Source organism: Dipodomys merriami, unplaced genomic scaffold (assembly GCF_024711535.1).
Source record: "Dipodomys merriami isolate MVZ:Mamm:240054 unplaced genomic scaffold, mDipMer1.0.p SCAF_20, whole genome shotgun sequence".
Lineage (NCBI taxonomy): Eukaryota > Metazoa > Chordata > Mammalia > Rodentia > Heteromyidae > Dipodomys > Dipodomys merriami.
Genome location: NW_027203382.1, coordinates 15,246,844 through 15,269,567, shown reverse-complemented (window position 1 = coordinate 15,269,567; position 22,724 = coordinate 15,246,844). Strand labels below are relative to the sequence as shown.

Genomic DNA, 22,724 nt, shown 5'->3' with positions numbered 1-22,724 from the left:
TCAGGCTGTGATACTTCATTATATACCACAGAAGTAGCTAAAGGCAATTTTAGTTTCTATTCTAAATTTTCAAGATTTTGAAAAAATGAAAATGAAGACTGCTTAAAACCGAAGCAATCTTTCAGCAGCAGTAAATCTATTTTTTTATAATGTTATTCATTGGAAAATTTCATAGACTATCATGAAGACAGCTAAAGCAAAGAGAGCAAAGAAGGAAACAAGCATTCAATAAAGGTAGCAGAAGGTTTAAATTTTTCCCTTAGGTCATAGGTCCCACCTACTGTGCATTTGAATAGTAGGCTTCTCTCACCAAGGGAACTTGCATGTGATTAGGACACATGCAACAATAACAGGCAAAATGAATTAAAGAATCAAATATAAAGGTACCACAATACCCTCTTTACCCAATGTAAGATGAGACAAAATCAGAATACATTTGACCAAAACAGAGGTTTGATGAGGGACATATGAAGGAATTAGCAGACCAAAGTCAGAGATTTGGGAGATACAAGGGTGGAGAAAAATGCATGAAGTTTGAGCTAAAACAATTAGGAAAATGGAGAGCAAATACAGCATGGAAGCCACTATGGAGAAAAAGCAATATCCTACACTTTATGTAAAACCTACTATTCAAATGCAAGCAAACTTCAAAACAAAAAGTAGGGCTGGGAAGTTGGCTCAGTGGTAGAGCGCTTGCCTTGCATGTAAGAGGTCCTGGGTTCGATTCCTCCGCACCACATAAGCAAAAAAGAAAAAAAGCCGGAAGTGGCGCTATGCCTCAAGTGGTAGAGTGCTAGCCTTGAGCTGAAGAGCTGAGGAACAGTGCCCAGGCCCAGAGTTCAGGCCCCACAACCGGACCAAAAAAAAAAAGTAACTTTAATTACAGTAGAATTAGAGAATATTTTGGCCACAAATCAGTGGACATGACAAAAAACACTGAGGAAAAAGAGCAACTAACAGAATGAAGAAGCATTTCTGTTAGTTAGAAAGCACAGGCACTTCAGAATTGAGAATTGAGTTTCCAAAGTCAACAATACATCTTAAAAGTTGTAAACCAAAGAAGTATTACTAAAAGTTCTTGTTAAACTAGGAGCTCCTTGAATAAAGTCATTTAAAAAAAAGAAAGAGAATGAGCAATATTTTTTATAATACAGGTTGATAATCCCTTAATAAGTATCCCTTATTAAAATATCTAGAAAAATAGTGTTTTAAGAGTTCAGACTTTGGAATATTTGCATTTACAGAAGACATCCTAGAGATGAGAGTAAAGTCTAAACACATTTTATTTATGTTTCATATACACATAGCCTGAAGGTAATTTTACACAGTATTTTCAAAGCACCTATGTTTTCACTAAAACCTAGTCCTCAAGGGTCAAGTATAGAGTTATCTACCTATGGCATCACATGAATGTTCAAAAAGTTTCAGATTTGAGGCTGTGTTAGATTTTGTCAGATTGCAGACTGATTAGTCAACATATTCCTATTACATATTGGAAGGACAGAGTATAACTTAAAATATTGTAACAGTAACAAGGAACAAACAATCTCAAATGGCAAGGTAAGAGATACAGATAAAGTATTGACAAAATGAGACAATACTTCTTAAATTCGACTTCATATTTAGTATGTTTTGGGCCATCCAATCAATGACTGAGAACACAAGCTGGTTAACACAAGCAGAACAGCCATGGAACACAGAATGTAAAGAGGAATTATACGTAATTTATAACCTAAAGGATATATTCTAACAGGTAAAGACTAGCTAGAAAAAAAAGATAATTTTAATTCATTCCATCTCAATGAAAACTGCTCAAATCTGACATTTTAGGGCAAGAGGTAGTGTGGTCACAGTAGTCTATCCCACACCTTCGGGGAACCTGCCCAAGACTCTGGCAAATGCCTGAAACTGCAAACAGTACCAAACCCTGCATATATTGTTTTTGCCTACATATATACATTATTGTTTAAACATATGAGGTTCACAACAATAATAGTAAAATAGAACAATTATAACAATATACTCTAAAAGTGTTCATGTGATCTGTCAACAACACTTCCTGTATAATAAAATGCCTACATGATGAGACTAATAGGTGAATGATGTAAGCATTGTGGCATTGTGATATGTGCTTTTAAGAGTAACATAGCACTTTAGTACCAGGGAGTAGATTTGATAACCTGAGATGGATACTAATTGACTAAGAGGCAGATCTAGTAGACAGATGTTGGACAGAGATGATTCACATCCCTGGAGGCACAGAATAAAATTTTTTCATGCTACTCACAATGATGTACAATTTAAAACTTACAAATAGTTAACTTTGGAAAACCCCATCTCCAGTACTAGGAATTGAGCATTAGGACCTGTGAACACTAGGAAAGTACTCTACTAGTTGATCTACAATCCCACATATGTTCTTGAGAGGGTCTTACCACTACCTTTGCACAGGCTGGCCTCAAACCCCAAATTCTCCTGCCTTCATCTCAAGTATCTGGGATTACTGGCATGGTTCCATAATTAGCTACAGGCAAATAAAATAGTGGAAAGTGAACACACAAGTAAGAGAAGAATGCTGTCTTGACTGCAAGTTGGATTTCCAAATCTGTTTCTTTTCTTAGAATGTGAACTTGAATAAATCACTTAAAACTCATTTTCTCATTTGCAAAAAAAAAAAAAGATATAGTACCATCTATTGAACAAAAACACCAGGAACTCACCAACCTTGTTTTTATTTTCAAGGTACAATAAAAACTACTATTTTCCAGACCTTCCTGACCTACAGCTAGGATTACTCCAAAGGCCCTAGGCTATATAATCTGAGAAGAAATGATGAAGCTATTTCTAAGTATGATATCCCACCATCTCTTATGGTATCCCCCCCCCTACTCTTTTCACACGCCAACTAGCATGGTATGTGACAAGAACTCCAAGGTCTTAAGATCTCAGTCTACAAAGATTTCAGAGCACATCCCAACATCTCCCCTCTGACCTAGCTCATGGTGTAAAGGTCCAAATGAGTTACCATATTAAAAAAATTATCAATATGTCTTATGCAAGTATGTGATAATAATACAATTAAACCAGGCTAAAGACAGAGGCCATTATGTGATAGGGATATAAATTAACAAGATACCAAAAGAAAATAGTAATTTTTAAGAATATTTCAAACAATATATTTGTAACCTAAAAGTTGTAATACTGTAAATATTAAACTCTAAAGCCAAAATTCTTCCACATACTCATGGCTATCTATATCCACTGTGTTATCTATACATATTTTCACCTAAATAGTTCCTTTAAATAGTTCTGTTCAATAGAGTTACTTCCAAGAGACGCTAAATTATTTAGTTTTTATAAAATAAATCCAAGAAGCTAAAACATGTTTTATCAGGCAGGGAAGTTTAGAGGAGTGGGGACAGACAAATTGAGAGAAAGAGTGAACAAATACAGTCATAATATCTAATGTACAATGGAACCAAGTAACTTGAGGTGATGCGTTGGGTTGGGACAAATGCAGAAGAGGGATGGAAAAGGTGACACTGATCAAGATGCATTGTACTCATAAACTGACATGTTGAATTAAAACCTCTTTATACAACTACTTACAGGTAATTTAAAATTTTTAATTAAAAAAAATTTAAAGTGGGAATTGTTGGCTCATGGCTATAATCTTAGCTACTCAGGAAGCTAAGATCTGAGGATTGCAATTAGAAGCCAGCTTGTACAGGATAGTTCATGATAATCTAAATCTCCAATTAACTGCCCCCCCCCCAAAAAAAGCCAGAAATGATGCTGTGGCTCAAGTAGGAGTGCTAGTCTCAAGCAAAAAAGCTCAGAGACAGAGCCCAGACCCTGAGTTCAAGCCCCAGGATCAGCACCAAAAGTGAATACATAAACAATAAAAAAACGTGAAAAAATAAAAGTCCTGTTGTATCTTTCCCTTTAAACTACTTAATATTTTTTGGAGGGGGTGGGAGGGTTGATAGTGGTGCTTGAACTCTGGGCCAGGGTGCCATCTTTTAGCTCTTCAGCTCAAGACTAGCACTCTACTACTTAAGCCACAGTGCCACTTCTGGTTTTCTGGTGGTTTATTGGAGATAAGAGTTTCATGAACTTTCCTGCCCAGCCTGGCTTTGAACTGTGAACCTCAGATCTCAGCCTCCTGAGTAGCTAGGATTACAGCTGTGAGCCACCAGTGCCCAACTTATCAATAGTATTTTTATATAGGAAATGGAGAAGATTTTAGATGATTTTCAGTATTAGAATGGTACCATTTCATATTACAAAAAGTTGATAAAGCATTAATTGTAAAAAAAAGTTGAAACAATCATGTTTTCATGACTTTCATGAAGTCTCATTTGTATTATAAACATAAGAGTTCAGATACATGCAATTTAGAGGAGAAAATAAATTACTATATTTTATATACTTTTACAAACTAAGGTTTTATTTCATCTAGAACTAATGATAATTTGCATGGTAGATGCATTTCCTTTAATCTGTAGACACTGGTTCTGCTAAGTAAAGCATTAAACCAGATTACTTATATTAAAACTACATGAAAAAACTTATAGATGACTTTAAAGGTCTGACACAGGCTTCAACTCTACCAAAACTTTAGTTTTTATTATGTTAGTATACATCTTTAAGTAGCTATTCTTTCACACATTCACTATATACAGATGCAGACATACCAGTGTTTCAAAGCAATTTTAAAGATGTCTAAATATTTTTCTGTATTTGAACATCAATATGAAAAAGGTATAATGTATAAAGAAGAACACAACAATTTAACAATTTCTACAAAAAAAATGCTGAAGTTTTTGGGGTTTAACTTGTCTTGCAATTTACGAAAGTACTCATAAGAGAGCTAGTCATTGTTTTCTCATTTCAAAATGTTTGAAGAAAAGAAAATGAATATACTAAATAATACCAGAATTTGGTTATTTATTAAAGATAAATAATTAGACATAGTAGCAAATTTATTACTTACCTTCCAGAATTAGAGAATTTTAGCATATATATTGTGTAGAGACTTTTTTTTTTGCTTCTAACTATATGACATATCTAACTTGCTATTTTCGAGTTTTCATTTATTGTTCATTTATCACCGGAGTAACATAGTTCTTTTTCAGAAAGAGCTGAAGATACTATTGAGTTTATAGTACGATAGGTAAAATCCCACATCACTTCATTCTTTTCCTTGTTGAACAGTAAACTTCTTGTAATAAAACAAAGAATCTCTAACTTACAAATCCTGAAATGAGCCATTGACAATCATGTTGTAGAAACTTCTCCCAATAAATGGTGGAAACATGTCAGCACTTTCATTATAAATTCTCACCTTCCTGATCAACAATTGTTTTTCTGCTTGTTTGTTTTGTTTTTTTTTGTCCATCCTGGGGGCTGAACTCTGGGCCGGACCCTGTTCCTCAGCTCTTCAGCTCAAGGCTAGCATCCTACCGCTTGAGCCACAGCACCACTTCCAGCTTTTTTCTGCCTATGTGGTGCTGAGAAATCGAACCCAGGGCCTCATGCATGCATGCAAGGCAAAGCACTCTACCACTGAGCCAACTTCCCACCCCCCAATCAACAATTCATTTAAACTTAACTAGAAAAGATATGTGGTAGTCACAGTGGCCAGACACGCAGAGAAAAAAAAAAAAAAGCCAAGAGAGGTAGAATGGGAGAAACCGTCCCCTGTTATACCTTCAAAAACAGAAATTAGCATCTCTAGAAAGTTAACCAGGCTTAAAGACTGAAAATGCCAATCACAATCAACCTGTCCTTGCCTTACCTGCCATTACAGAGTAGCCATCGAGCAAGAGAATAGTGAGGTATAATCTTCTGCATGACACTGGCCATCACCATGGTAACAACCAGCTGTATCCCTATCACACCCTGTGTAAAACAAACAAACAAACAAATAAATTTAACAGTAAATGAATTCTGATTTGGGTTTACTGCTGAAAAACTTGCCATACAGTTTGAAAATTGCATGTTTAAGAAAAATGAGTTTACTATTAAAATACATCATTATCATGGCATTTAGGTATTCAAGATGACATACTCAGTTTAAACTTAAAATTCAGTATGTAGTCTCACCTCACAAACCTTTGCTACAAGTTAATGAAGTGTTACATCCATGTGAACAAAAGTAAAATGAATTAGATACACTTCTGAAATCTTTTCTCTATAAATGTTTTCTATAAATTAAGGATATCAAAATAAAGTGAAAAGTATTGATTGTCCAAACTTCTCTAGTTTACTCCATATACCTAAAACACCATCTTGCTAATAAGCTTTTGAAGTAGTATGCAAAGATAGCTTTATTAGTTAATTCAATAATTCCAGTACTCAGGAGTCTGAGGCTAGAAGATGAATAATCAGACCCCAACTCCAAGTGTATGTCAGTGTCTCATACCTTTAATCCTAGCTACTCAGGAGGCTGGGGAACAGTTTGAAGTCATCCCAGGAAGAAAAGTCCTTAAAACTCTTACCTCCAAATTAACATAGTAGGGTGCTAACTTCAAGCAAAAGTTCAGAGACAGCACCCAGGCCCTGAGTTCAAGCCACAGTATCAACACAAAACAAAAAGAACCTGACTCACATGAGAAAAACATCTTTCTATCAAAGTTGTTTGTTTCCTTTTTGTTAATCTTGAGAGAATGTTTTTCTGAAAAGTTCCTGCTTTGACCAGGTGGCTTGACCCTTGTTAAATACTTTTTAGATATATACATCCTTTTCCTAAGCACTTTCATTAAGACATGCTGTTAGAAGCTCCTTCAATTTTAGTTATTTTGGATGAATTAAGCCACAACCTTTTGCAGATTGTGAACCTGAGATAAACCAATGCAAGCAGAGGGGCAGGGTCTGCCTGCTAGGTTAGGGATAAAAAGGGAGCAGCCTGCCTGCTCTGTGTCCTTGCTTGCCAGATTTTGGGCTGATGGTGCACCCTTCTAGAAGTGAACTTTGCCTTGCTGAGTTCCTTTCCAGCTGGTGTCCTAAGTCCTATGTTACACCTCAACATCTTGAGATATTTCTAACATTCAAAAAAGAGAAGTATGAATATGATATGTTGATGGCAGAACCTGAAAACTGAAATTGCAGATTTGAAAACTGAACTTATATTGCTACCATCTATTTCCAGTGAGTAGGTCCTCAACAACATACAACAATCCTTCTAATTTTCTGTCATCAAATCCTATACCACCCACTAGATGTGTAATTCTGGAGGTATTACTTACTTAAACACCCTGCACCTTTATTTCCTCTTCCATAAAACAGAGATAATAATTCAATCTATGTCTTCAGACTGGTTGGGAATTATGCCTCATACATAGTTAAGCAGTTAATACATGATAGTATTGTTTGGTTTTGTCATCATGATTATTATCACAAGTACTAGGAGACAGAATTTTTCTTATCAAGAATGGAGAAAAAAGTGCTATTAGTCTCAGAAACTCAAATTTTTGGCATGAAGAAGTAATATAAAAATGTCAGAGACCAACAGTGTTAGCAATATCCCCACCTTTGCTCCTCAGCTCCACCTAGATCTGAGCTACTCCCTGCCCTGGAGCTTCCAGTCCTACAGCTGGCCACTTCCTCTCTCTGCCTAGACCCACCTGCTCATACATGGCTTACCTTTTACCTCACTTCCCCAGAGACAGACCCTCGACTTGGATGGAGGCAGATGCCATGTGCTCCCTCTCCAGGGAGCTATAGCCCCTCTAATAAACCTTACGTTTCTCCTGTGCTGCCTGCTGTGGTCCTCTGGGAGGGTCCTGAAGGATCCTTTCAAACTGGAGTGAAGGGAGGGTCCTGAAGGATCCTTTCAAACTGGAGTGAAGTATTTGTAACTCATGTCACAAAGGGACAATTTAATAGTATGTAGAGTTCTTATAACTCAGTAAGCAGTCAATCATCTAAATCTAATTTTTAAAAAGATAATTCCTCAAAAAATAATTAAAAAGGTTCTTAAATGGGACTTCTAAAAAAAAAGTATAACAAACCTACCTTAACTACTTCTATTTGGGGATATTTTAATGCCTTAATCTCTACCAACTAGGTAAAAGTTTAACCTAGTTAACTTTTACCTAACATCAAATGTTCTTTTCTTTTCCATTTCCTATCATTATTTTTCTGTAATTCATAATAGAAATCCTGCAATCTCCATACAGTGCACGACACTTCAAAGAACTTGTTCAAGTAGAACAAGGCCAAGAAATATATTAACACATATGTCAGAAAGATAGTATATTTGAGATTATAGGTGTCAAAAAGTAAAAGATCTCTATTTAGTCAGTTTTGTGGACACAGTAAGTAACCTCAAACTGGCCTACAAGGAAGTGATAGTATCACAGAATTTTCAAGGTCATGTAGTACAATCTCTCAAACATTTTGTAAAATGTTATTTGTATAGATATTTCTGTTCCTTAAAAGCAGAAACCTATCTTGATCACATCTAATAAATGTCATAATTATTAAAGGGGACTTCAGAAAGATTATTCTAGAAAATATATATGATGAAATGTGATAAACTGGAGTAAGATTTTTTTTTGCCAACATTTGTTTCCTTCAAATAATAAAACACAGATATTGCCACAGACATGAGAAATACTGCCACTCTTAAATGATGTAAATCATGTTAAGGCAAAAATTAGAGAAATGGACTAAAACTAGGAATATATAATAATCCAAACTCCAAAATAATGAAGTACTTCTGGGAACCAGAAGAGAAACACATTCCAAGGGTATTGTGTTTAAGAACTTAAGAGACTGATTATGTATGGAAGGAAAGAATGAAAGACTCACCTTGAGAAAGACAAACATGGGAAGGTGGGTACATTCTTGGTGTTCTAATTAATTACTTAAATGAATTCATGCAAAAGTGTAACTTTAACAATTTTACTATGTCATTTTACTCTTTTAATTAAAGCTGATAAGACCTCTAAAACCTCACCTATGTTCCCTATGTTCTATACTATATACTATTGTATAATAGAAATTTTATTCTTCTTTGCTTTTTTCCTTTGTAGTAATGGGGGCTGAATTTAGGGCAAGGGCTCTACTACTAGAACCACATATCCACCCCTTTTGTAAGTTTCTAAAAATTTTTGTAGACATAAAGTGCTCAAATGTATTTCATATACACACTTATGTAGTTTGATCAAATTCACCCGGTGTATATTACTGATTCTTAACATCCCCTCCTCTACTGTTTCATTCGATTACTTTCATAATTATATATAATGTACTCAAATCATATTCATCCTCCATCATATTTTCTATTTCTCAGACATTCTTCCTTACTTTTGTCTTATATGACCCTGAACTAGCCAATCCTCCTCCTATCTCCACCCCCTAAGTAGATGTGCATGCATATAGGAATGCAACACCATATGCTGATAAAAACCTTTCAACTTCTTGTGAGAAATCATTGAATCTTCTCTAGATATGTGCTATTAAAAAGGTCAATTTTACCCTCAGATAATATTTAACATAGATAATTTAAGATTATATGGAAAATATATCTTACGAGTTTTTCCTTTTCATACAAATGAAGGGAAGAAACCTTAGACTTTTTTTTTTTTTTTTTTTTTTTTTTTTTTTTGCCAGTTCTGGGACTTGAACTCTGGGTCTGGGTATTGTTCCTAAGCTTATTTTGCTCAAGGTGACACTCTACCTACCACCTGAGCAACAATACCACTTCTGACTTCTTTGAGTAGTTTATTGGAGATAATAGTCTCACTGAATTTCCTGCCCAGGCTTGCTTTGAACCATGATGCTCAGATCTTGCCCTCCTGAATAGCTAGGGTTACAGGCATGAGCCACTTGGGCCAGGCTCAAAATAGCAATCTTTTAAGAAAATTAACTTTTAGATCCTCAGTATATAATTAACAATTACAGTGCACCTATCAAGATTACAACATACACAAAAGAATTAAGGTATCTTAAGTGACAGACATGATGTTTTAACATTAAAAAAAAAAACATTTTAATGACCCATCTTCATGCCCAAATTCATATATAGGGTTTTTTACATAAATGACTCTCAGAAATGTTTAAAAATCAACTGTCTTGAATATTATTTTGTAATTAAAGAATGCTTAAGCATATTTACTTTAAACGTGAACATAAATTTGACAAAAACAAAACAACTGTTAAGCTGAGCAGAGATGCAGTAAAGCTACAAAGTCCATCAAGATTGAAGTCTCAAAGACAAAACCATATGGGTCACTGATTCAAGTAGCCTTAATGGTTTTATCAACGCTTCAAAACAATAACTTGACCAAAAAGATGGTTTCTGTCTGGATTCATTGCCCTTAGGTTCTGACTCTCTTGATAACTGGAACTGGGGAAAGTCATTTATGAAATAGCTCATAAGCACCCAAGAAGGGCAAAACACTGGGATAACTTAGGTTTCAACCTTTCCACATCTATTAACCTGAGGCCATGAAAGCAACAAAGTTATTTGCCTTTAATGTCTGGAAGAATGATCATTTCAATTTTTGTCAGTAATAGTTTCCAAGTAGGCTAAAAAAAATTCTTGACAATGAAAATTAAACAACTCTCTGAGAAATAAAATACACCAAATAGCAATATTCTTCTTTCTTGTAGATAGACACTAAAAATAAAACTTCAAAACTTAAATATAAACATGCTACAATTTTTAAATTCAAACTCTGAATACTGTATCAACCTCCGAGGAGTTAGAATTTTGTTATGTTTCATTAAACTAGCTCTCCTGCTGACAATCAGATTGAAACAAAGCACACATTGTTTACCATTAGAAAACATATTTACATATAAACTTGGGACTCACACCACCCCAAATGGTTTCAATTTTCATCTCCCTGAATAAGTTAGGAAGGAGAAAAAGAAGAGATGTTACTCAATATATTTCCTACTTTCTGTTTCTCAACTGTTTACATGTTTTAGTAATTGATTGCTAGACATGTTCAAACAGATTTCTTAGACATGCTCAAATAACTTTTTACTCCAATTTCAACTCGCTACATATAAAATTTAGAATTTACACGTTAAGCATTTAAACAAACCATCTCTGAACAATTTACAAATGAAGAGTACAAGATGCAAACAATAAAGATCTTAGAGCTATTCAGTTATAACAAACACTTAATTACTCACTGCTTTTTTGCACTAAAGTCTACTCAGTGCTTTACATAAACATTTATTGTGCAACAAATTAAATGGTGGGGTCTTAGATCACCAGCAACTGCCATCAATGAGCAGTTAGTTCACTAAGACAGCAAAGAGAAAAAAGTAATGATGCTGTGCAGCAGTGGCTCACACCTGTAACCTATCTACTCAAGAGGCTTAAATCTGGAGGATTACAGTTTAAATAAAATAAAAAGTTTAAGAGCACAGAAAAAGGATAGAGAAACTGAGTAAATCTTAACAGGCAGTTGAGAGAGCAGTATGAAATAATGTAACACGTAAGGATATCTGATACTGAAGTGCATAATGAGAAAGATTAAGAATAAAAAGCAGCTGAAACTAAGAAGAATGACCAAAGATAGACTAATTTAGAAGGAAATCAATCCACCTTCAGTGAGACTGAACACCAAAGATGACAATGTCTCAAAGTTTATTTCAAAATGTTTTTATTTGGATGACTGGCAGAATATTAGACATGGATAGGCAAGCTAAAGTCTGAAAGAAGGTTGACAAGCCTCAGCCAGGCTTCCTACACAGAGTACTTTTCTTGCATCTTTGGTTTTCTAGAACACAAAAATTAGAGCTGGTGGCTCATGCCTGTAATCCTAACTACTCAAGAGGCTGAGATCTGAGAATCCCGATTCAAGCCAGCCTGGGAAAGAAAGTTCAAGAGACTTTTATCTCCAATTCACCAAAAAGCTGGTATGGAGCTGTGGCTCAAGAAGGAGAGTACCAGCTTTGGGCAAATAAGTTCAGGAACAGGGCCCAAGCCCTGAGTTCAAGTCCCAGGACTGGCAGACACACAAAGATTACATAAAAAAAAAAAAAAAAAAAAAAAACATGCTTTCACTTGTATAGCAAGAATGACTGATCTGCTTTAAATAGCTGACAAATGTTTGAAAGACTTTTATTTTAACTAATTTGTAGTAAAAATATAAACTAGCAAATATATTAGACATTCAACTTCCTTAAGTATTCCATTCAACTCTATCTTAATGATACCCAGGAAGCCAAATTAAAAGTAGGCTGTTCGATGACTGATGATATGCCACAAAAAGCAGATAATATTTCAAACACTGCTTAAAAAAATATACTTGGGCCAAAAATGCATCTCAAGAGTGTAAAAATACTCTCAGCCCCAAATACTTCCGGATAAATATATTCAATTTGGCTACTTTTTTTCTTTTTTTTCAGTCGTGGGGCCTGAACTTTGGGTCTGGGCGCTGTCCCTCAGCTCTTTAGCTCTAGGCTAGCAGCTCTAACACTTGAGCCTCAGAGCCACTTCCAGTTTTCTGGTGGTTAACTGGAGATAAGATCTTCTTATGGATTTGGGTAGCTAGGATTACAGGCGTGAGCCACTGGCACCCAGTTTTTGTTTTTTGTTTTTTTTAAAGACTTGTAACTATTAAAACTACTTTCAAGCTCATAGATTCTTTTTAGATAAAACCTAAGTAAAAAATGCCAGGTGCCAGTGGCTCCTGCCAATAATCAGCTACTCAGGAGGCTAAGATCTAAAGATCCCAGTTCAAACCCAACCTAAGCAAAAAAGACCATGAGATTCTTCCCTTCAATTAACCACCATAAAAGCCAAGTGGAGCTGTGGCTCAAGTGGTAGTATTAATCTTGACTACAAAAGCTCAGTTCAAGCCCAGAGTTCAAGCCCTAGGACTGTCACCAAAAACAAAAGAAAAGAAAACAAACAACAAAAAAACAATCCTATGTAAAAATTACTCTTTTGTGATATGCACATATAATTGTTTTGGCTAAAAACTAGTATACAGCAGATCTTGGAACTGACCGACATTTAAATTCAAGGTGAAAGGATATAATTCATTTCTTTATCCAGTGTTGGTTTTATCTAACCCTTAGTGCTAACCACCTCTCACCTTGACCTAAAATAGAATGTGATAAGTGGTATGGCAGAGGTTAATTCCCAATGTTACAGGAACAATCCAAGTTAAAAGAGTGATTATATCTTAAAAAAGGAGGTCTGGGGAAATCTGGTTCACAAAGGTGACAGCTGAACTAGCTGGACAAGGATAAAGATATATACCACTATCAAAGGGAGAAGGAAAGAGACTATTGATGGCTACATTTTACTATGAATTACACACCACAGGCTTTTTAAGTTTTTGGAAATAATTACAGGATCTTAAGCCCAAGAAACCAAGTCAAACAAATTTTGGGAAAACAACTGTTATTAATCTAGCAGGCACAAGGCCCTGGTTCAGTCCTCAACACTACTCCTCTTCCCCAAAAAGGTAGTAAAAGCAACACATTCATTGTGTATGTACACACACACACACACACACACACACACACACACACACACACACACACACACACACACACACACACACACACACACACACACACACACACACACACAGCATTGAAGGTACCAATGTTCTCATTTAAAGGATCAAGAATAGACTAAACTAAACATGGTAAAAGTATAACTTTATGATGTTCTGTTCCACTAAATAGAATCAAAGTAAGTACAACGATGTACTAAATTTGAAAAATGAAGTCTTCACAAGTCACATGCAGTTGGTCAAGCTAATGAAAAGCAAATCAAGAGTCTTTTTATATAGCCTGCTTTTGAGTATTTGTTTTATTGAGACAAGATTTCACTATGTAGCCCTGGATGGCCTCAAACTCATCTCCTGACTCAGCCTCCTGAATGATAGAATTACAAGAAAGCACAAAAATGACCAGCTATAGCAATTGTTTGAGCAAACTCAGAATACGTACAAGAGATAAGCTCTCAAAGAAAGGTAAGAGCAGTTAATACTTAAATAAATGATTGCAAGCAACTACAAGTCTGCATGATTTAGCAGGTAGGTACTGCATCAGAGATATGAGTGATCTGGAGTTAACTTTGAAAAGGTTACATGAATAGAAAAGTACAAGATAAGCTTGGGAGATATCTTTGAGGACTAACCACATCAAGGTGAGGAGAAAAATGCCATAAAATAAAAATTAGGATTACCAACATAATCAACATAACTGAAAAGAGATCTTGAAATTGGAGAATTGATGCTGGAGAGATTTGTTTAAAAAAAAAAAAAAGAAAGGTTACTTTAATAGTTTCTTCACCAAAACTGAGGACAGTTTAAAATCCAAAGGAGAAAATTTTTATAATTACCACCAATAGTGGTTAAAAAAAAAATCACAAAGAGGCAAGAAATCTCTCCCAGACAATCACTATTATCCTAGGGTAGATTATATGGGCTATTCTTGACTTTATCAGTTTTATGCCATAACACTAGCCCTTAGAGACTTAGTAAATTAGACTGAAAGTTAAAAAATGAAATAGAACTAAAAAGGAGACTTGTGCTAACATGCAACTGAGGTTACAGAAGGATGCGGATTGGGCACAAAAGCAGATAAATAATAAATAGCCTACTGATATGCAATACTGACTTATCATTTTACTGATGTATTGATTCATATGAAATGCTGATACTGTATTATCTTGATCTATAAAATAGCAATTTCTTAATAGATCAAAATAATACTACAAATAGATAAATAGAACTGTATTAACAGGCAGATGGATTTTCAAACACAATTGTTTAGAGTATTAGTATGTCATGAGTTCTACTGAGAAGGTAAGTACCAGTGGGAGGCAATAGGATTAATGGAGAGAATGAATGAGGATAAATGTGGTCAAAGTAGTTTATTTGTATGTAACAGCAATGAAACCAGTTGGGATTATTTTAGGAAGGGAGGAAGAAGATAAAGGAAAATGGCAGAGTTGAGTTTGATCAATATACAGTATATAAACATATAGAAATTTCATCATGAAATTCTCCCTGTATAATTAATGCACATTAACTTAAAAGAGAATTAGTTTGTCAGCACCAATGATTCAAAGAACAAAATGTTTTTAATTTTTCAGAGGAAAATGTACAAGCATGACATTTTTGCTATTTTCTAATTTAGAAAAATAATAAAAACAAAAGTGAAAAATGAACAATCTTCAATAAAATACCTAAACATACCAAAAATGTCGTAAGTAGAACTACAATCATAGTAGAATGCACAAGCAAAAAAAAAAAAAGAGCAGCTCAGAAAAAGAGCTGCTCAAAATGAGCTGCTTCAGACTTTCTGGTGAAGATGACAATATATAGTCATTTATCAGAATTTGATTAAACATAAAAAGAAGAGAAGACACTTTTCTAAGAGGTGATAGGCAAGTGGAAGACTAAACAGAGCAAAGATAAATACACTTTCTCACAAGAACAGAGGACATTCAAACTAAATACAATTCATAAACCATTTTAACACATTGGTGTTGAAATTAATAGTTGTTTTAAAAGATAATTTCTCAGTTACAGTGGGTTAAACAAATTATGCAGCATCTCATATAGAACAATGCCATAGTCATTAAAATGTGTATGGAAGTGAATCATTTTAAAAGATGTTAGTTAACAAGTTGCTTCATGCCTAGCCAAGACATGAACAAATGTTTCAGTACACCACTAAAAGATTCAATGGAAGAATGTAGCCTAAATTCTTTTACTTTTCCTTGACACTATAGAAAACCTTGCAGGTCTATGTTCAGAGAAACTATTAGCCATTAACCAAAAACAATAAATCAAGTCATCTGACACTTACAAATCAATTTAAGTTAATTTCAGCTAGGTCTTAAACCCTTTCTTGACTTTTCAGTTTTTACTTTAAAAAACAACAAAAACAAAAAAGCCCAGTATAACTGCAAACTAGCCACCATCATTCCTAACTATAATCACTAGTTTCAGGATCTCTCCTGCAATTAAATTATATTCATCTCATCTTTAAATTTTCCAGAAAAGTGACATGGCAGGTTTCCAATATGTTGAACTATTTGCCTTATAAATAGATAAAAACATAAATCATAAATTTCCCTGTTTTTTAAAATTATATTCAGAAGTGTACAAGGAATTTCAGCATAAATAAAAATAGTCTAAAAGCAAAAGACAAAGTATCTGTTTTTTATAGATCTGAGAACAGGTTTGTTTTTATGAGATAATTTCAATTTAATGCAACAGATGTTACAAATACTTTCAACACACTAAAAATTAAAATTTTGTTGAGAGCCGGATGCCGATGGCTCATGCCATTAGTCCCAAGCTACTCAGGAGACTGAGATCTGAGGATCACAGTTTAAAGCCAGCAGGAAAGTATGTGAGATTCCAATTAGCCACCAGAAAACTGTAAGTGGCACTGTGGCTGAAGTGGTAGAGTGCTAACCTGGAGCTGAATAGCTAAGGGACAGTGCCCAGGCCCAGAGTTCAAGCCCCACCACCGAAAAAAATATTGTTGAGTACACTAAAAAATATTAACAAAGTTAAAATATAAAATTAAGCTTAACTCAAAATTTAAAGTCAGATATAAAAAAAAAAGAAAATTTAATGTGTACCTTTGATGTCACCATTTAGGCAACGCACTCATTGTAATGTTCTAATGTATTAAATAATTAAACATGCTGGGAATATAAATTCTGTCACTAGCTACAAAAAAATTAGAAAATCTCTAATTCTCATATTCCTTATCAACAAAATGATACATGATCTCTAAAATCTCAAGCAGATTTGTCTATGACTACATCATTTTAACTAAATACAAAGTAAATCATTGGCACTCATGCACTTAACATTTCTACATCACCATTAGAGCCTGTGATATGCTAGTGGCAATGAATAATCTGTTCCTTACAAAGATTACATCACTTAACACCTGTAAGAAAATGTAACATTTATATATAATATTTGCTCTGAGAAGAAATTAAGAGTTCCAAATTAGTATAAGGTAGCAGACTTGGCCTTCAACCCAGCATTCTCATCCTATTTAGTGGTTTGTGGATTTCTTTTAGGAAAGACTTATGAATGCCACAAATCCTATAATTTTACTTTGTTTTGCATTAAAATCTGACTGAACACCTGTGTCAATTCTCCCTTTTTAAATGATTCATTCTGTTTATAACCAAAACTTTTTATTTTTTTAAACTGGGGCTATCAATAGAAAGAACGGCTGGGAATATAGCTCAGTGGAAGAGATCTGCCTAACATATATGAAGTCCTGGAATTGATAAGGGTTCGGGGAGGGAGGAACCTGTGTGGTAGTGTAAACCTATAATCCCAGGCAGGTGTAGCCCCTGCTACATAGTGAGACCTTGTCCCCATGAACCTAAGAATCTGACATATTTTGAAATCAGTCATTTATAACCATCATAAAAAAAAGTGGCCAAAGTCCTCTGGAATGATAAAATCATTAAACCTTCAAGAAATGGAACTTTGATTCCGCTGGAAAGAAATCTGCTAGTACTTTTTCTTTTGAGAAGAAAAAACTTTAACTTCTTTTTCTGTGTATTATATTAGGACAAACAGTAGCAAAGGAACCAAATAAAAGATAATAAAATTAGCTAAGCTCTCTGTAAAGGATAAATATAGGCAACTACATACACAAGGAAGTAACTAAATATAATAGTTTAAAATGTTTCTCTTCATCACAAAGATAAAGTATAAAATTCATTTAAAAAGTGAAATAGGGCTGGGAGTGTAACTCACTGCTACAGTACTTATCTAACATGGACAAAATATTAGATTCAATTCCCAGGACTATAAAACAAAGTTAAATAAATAAAAACCACCATACCCTTACAGAGTCAAGGATTTACAACATTAACATGTTTACAAACATGTATGTATAAAAATAGAGCTGAACAGTTTATTGAAGTTCTTTCTTCATAGGCCATTTCCACTGGTGGAAAAAGTTTCCTCTTTCTTTCCAGTGTCCATTTATATTAATCTCCTCTCTTCATAATCCAAACTCTCTACTTCCAAGAACTTACTCTATTATTATGATCTTGGGCTTCTATTTTTCCCTGTGATACCTGAGAAAGAAAATAAGTAAGTAAATAAATAGTTGGTGAGTATTAAGATGTTAACATAGGAAGGAGCCTTTGAAAATTATGCTAATAATAAAACCTTTCAAGGGAACGTGTCTGGTGATCACATGGGAGGGAAGGCCAGGTGCTCTATGAGAGTACATGCTTATGACTCAGGAAAAAGCTAAGTTACAGGTGCACGAGTAGGAATCCAAGTAGAAAGAAAAGAAGTAAGCTTATTCTTACAGCCCTCAGGAAAGGAAATACATAGATATAATTCAGGCTTGGAACAATGACACACAAAATACCTACACTAATTAAGAAATTCTAGTGTATCACAGCTCCTCAGCCCCAATTTTTCTACTTGTTTCTCACTCATCAATATTACTAAGAGTTCACCCCCAGCTTCAAGGGAGACTCTTACTCAAGTGTAAAGGAATGCCTTAACTGGATGCAACTAAGATAGCAAAGATATGAAAGAATCTGTATTCTCATTTCTTTTAGCAGTAGCAGATGTGTTTGGCATCTGAGTAAGCAATGTCACTATGTATAGCCTGACAGTAATTATTAATTTCTCTAGTATTATATAAGACACTCTATATTAACTAGGCTTGAGAAGATTTTCTAGAAATTGAATTATACAGCTACAAAATGCAACTATTTCTAATTATAATATTTTTATAGGAAAATGATTGAATTTTGAATACTGAATTAAGCTCTAAAAATTCAATCCCCTTCCAAATGGAAACTTATCAAACATAAATGATAACAAGACTGGAAAACAAAGAAAGGAGCCAAGGTGACTGGGTTAGAAAGTCAAATTTTATCACCAGCAACTGTGTAATTTGACAGGTTAAATTTGTGGTGCCTCCATTTCTATATCGGTGAAATGAATATTTAAAAAAAAATCTACACAAGATTTAATTAATTCAAAAGGATTTAAATGAGTTTTAAGTTTAGAATAAAATATATGTAACTATTACTTATTGAAGAAAAGTAAAGTTCAATTTTACTCCTCTGTAGTAATTCTACTTGGCCCTTAAAAATCTGGACTAATAACCCTTTGTGAATTCCTTCTTGAATTCTACAAATATTGAATATCCTTTCCTTTGTCCCTTCAATGTACATTCAACTAACTATACATCAACAACATCTACAAATTAATATGTTCATAATCACAGAAATGCTAACTCAAACTAGAAGTCACCCAGTTCTAATTCAAGCTGACATTCTGTGCCATGTACTTATTTTATCATCAATCATTTTTAGCAATAGTCACATACAAAAAGACTTACATATCTTGATTAAAGATTATATACTATAATCAGACATTAGTATTTTTTTAAGCTTTAATATCAAAGTAGCAAAATTTGAAATTGTTTTAAGTTTTTCTAAATTTCATGATTAGCTTCTAATGCAAAAGATAATTAGCCTAACAAGTGAATACAGCAAGATTTCAGAATAGAAGTCTATATACAAAAATTAGTAACTTTTCCATCTCCCAACAATGAAGAAGAATTTGCAGTTAAAAATGTGATTTTGGAGGCTATGAAGGTGGCTCAGTGGTAGAGTGGTTGCCTTGCATGTATGAGGCCCTGATTCGATTCCTCAACATCACATAAGTAGAAAAAGCCGGAAGTGGCATTGTGGCTCAAGTGGTAGAGTGCTAGCTTTGAGCTGAAGAGCTGAGGGACAGTGCCCAGGCCTGTGTGTGTGTGTGTAGCATCACAGAACTGCTACTAAAATACTAGTTACATCAACATTTTTTTAAAAATTAAATAACTCGATATAAATCTAAGAAAATATGTATAAGATCTGTTGAAAGAAAACTACAAGACTCTTAAGACCAAACCCAAACAACAAAATATATGTAGTTATTCTGTGCTCATGGATAAGAAGGGTCAATATTGTCAAGATGTCAGTCTTTCTCCATTTGATCTATGTATGCAATCAAAATCCTGAGAAATAGTAATTTCAATACCAAAAAACTTGTTTCCAAAGCTTATAAGGGATAGGGCCTAGGGATGTAGTTCTGTGGTAGATTACTTGCCTAAAATATCAAGGCCTTGGGTTTGACCCAAAGAACTACAAAACAAACAAAACAAACCAATAATGACAAAAAAAACCCACAAAATTCAAAGTAAAACTCTGAGCCAGGGGCTGGTGGTGCACATTTGTAATCCCAGCCATATGGGGAGGTTTGAGGATCATAGTAGGAAGTCAGCCCTAGGCAAAACTATGAGACTCTATCTGAAAAATAACAAAAGGACTGGGAACAAGACCCAAGCAAGAGATAGAGCATTTGCCTAGCAAGTGCAAGGCTTTAGGTTCAAACCCCAGTACAACCAAAAAACAAAAGAATAAAAGAAACCAAAAAAGCAAAAAAAAAAAATAGTGGTGGGTAGAAAAAAAAGCTGACAAATTTTATAAGAAGGAAAAGACCCAAAATAGCCAATAATAAAGAAAAACAAAGTTGGAGGCCTGATATTAATGAACTTTCAACGTTTAAATGGACACTACAAGGACCTTAAAAAATAGATACAAATTTAACATCAATAAAATTGCTTCTTTAAAAATCTGCAGAAAAAAAATCCCCCAAAACTATAAGATAACAATATACAAGTATCAGAATGGCCAAAATCTTGAACAGATAATACCAAATGCTGACAAGGCTGAGCAACACAACTTCTCGGTTACTGCAAGTGAAAGTAAAAATAGTATAGCCAATTTGTAAGATAATTTGGCAGCTCTTATAATCATGTTCTTATCATGTATTTCAGCAATTGTATTCTTTTTGATAGTCTCTCTTCTTATACAAAATTAGAAAATTAGGCTTTGGGTCTTTCTAGTTATATTGTTCCCTTTGCCTAGTTTCACAGTTAAGTTAAAGAATATAAGCCGTACTATTCATACATTTGAAATGCATATATAAATATAGTGTTGAGAGACATAGTAACTGTTGGAGGTCTTTGTTTTTACACTCAGGTAAGTTTCTAAATCGTACAAAAGAGGAGGCTGCCAATACTGAAGGCTAAAACACAAGCTCCTTCTTATGAGTTTGAAATCTTTCCTGTAGTTAAGTACCTGACAAGGCTCTGAAATTTACTAAAACCCATCAATCTCGGAGGCAGGTAAGGTTAAAAAAAAATAATTCCAGAAAATTATTTAATGAATGGAATCCACCTTCCCCCCTCCCCTTCCTCCAGGGCACTTAGATGAGAGTACCAGCATAACCTTGAAATTCCTATCCTTTCTTTCCTAAATGGCTTGTGGACCTGCTGGCCCACAAAGCTACAGGGAACTAAATCCTTAGTAACCCAATTTTGATTAAGATCCTCTTTCTTCGGGTCCTGGAGTACCTTCAGCCTGAAAACAATACAGAAACGGGATCCTTCTTTAACAACTCCCTAACTGGCTCCGGTTACGGTCCTCCACGATCACTCCTTTCCACCTGTTCCCCCACATCGAGTTCTCTCCTAGACTCATTTGCCCTGCACTTGGAGGAACTGACACCGCAGTGGTTCCTACTCCCATACCAAACCCGGCCCCGTAGCCCAGGTCGGACACCTTTTCCGACTCTGGGGGCGTTGCAATGACGAGGGTGGCTGGCTCTGGTCTAGGAGGGGGCCGCACTCTGTTTCCAAGAGGTAATTTCTTAAGGTCTCCAATGGCTGCCCACGGTCCTGCGGCGGAGGAGGGGCTGGCGGGACCGAGGTGCGGGGTCGGGTAAGGTCAACGCTCTTCCCCTGGCGCCGCGGGCCGGACGGGGAAAGGACCGCCTCGGGGAGCCCCAGCCCCCGCCCCGCGGGTGCGGGCCCCGCCGCAGCCCAGCCCTCAGGACAGGTGAGGTCCGGCCCGACGGCTCCCCGCAGCCGGCTCCATTCACAGCCCCGCACCGGACCCGCTCCTCTCCGAGGACCGCCTCCCCACGGCCCCCGCCCGGGCCTTTTCCTCCCTACAGGGGTCCCACCGGTCCTCGCGGAAGGACTCACCATGGCGCCAAGGGCAGGTCGTGAACTAGACACTCCGGAGTCGCCAGTACCGCCCCGGATCTCCACTCCCCAGGCTGCGTGAGGGGAAGCTCGGGAAACCGCCAGGGATCCGGGCTTCCGGCTCTACCGGAAGTTCTCCCCGCGCGGGACAGGAAGTTCCTCCTCCTCCAGCATGCCGGCGACCCTGCGCCACGCAGAGATGGGGCGAAGCAGGACGTCCTCTAAAGCCACTTCCGCGGGTGCTCGGGTAGAGGCTGGGGGGCGGCGCTGACCTTGAGACCGGGAGGCGCCGGCGCAGGCGCGGCGCAGGCAGGTGGGTGGGTGGAGTGGGCGGGGCGTGGTTGGGAGCCGGAGAGGCCTCGGAGGTAGGTGGGCGCCTGGCTCCGGGAGGTGATGGAGCCTGGGCTGGGGTGGGGTGGGAGCTGACCCCAGGCCCAGTGGTTTGCTGAGCGTGGAGACCGAGATGCTAGGCCCTGTGTATGCTGGGTGGTCGCGGTCACGTCCACTCCACGTCTGCCTCCACGTTTTCCTGACTCTGCCGTGGACTCGGGTCTCGCCATCTCCGTGGACTGATGCTCGGGGCTTGCGTGTGACTCCTCCGGATCGGAGTGAGAGGTTCCTTCGCTGATCACAGACACGACCCGACGCCAAAAGGAACCAGGGAGTCACCAGGA

General features: G+C 36.3%; 1 protein-coding gene across 3 annotated transcripts in view; it reads right to left on the bottom strand.

The window, feature by feature from the left end:
• Positions 1-22,183, bottom strand: part of Tmem161b (transmembrane protein 161B) — a 63,996-nt gene extending 41,813 nt beyond the window's left edge. Inside the window, exons 1-3 of one of the 3 annotated variants that reach the window (XM_070031134.1) lie at positions 22,051-22,183; positions 18,023-18,064; positions 5,801-5,904 (exon numbers count right to left, since the gene is read on the bottom strand). In XM_070031134.1, coding sequence (XP_069887235.1) covers positions 5,801-5,904; positions 18,023-18,064; positions 22,051-22,053 — 149 coding nt within the window. In that variant the 5' untranslated portion in view covers positions 22,054-22,183. The remainder of the gene's footprint in view (positions 1-5,800; positions 5,905-18,022; positions 18,065-22,050) is intronic. The other 2 variants (XM_070031135.1, XM_070031137.1) reach the window with 2 other exon arrangements.
• Positions 22,184-22,724: the final 541 nt, after the last annotated feature.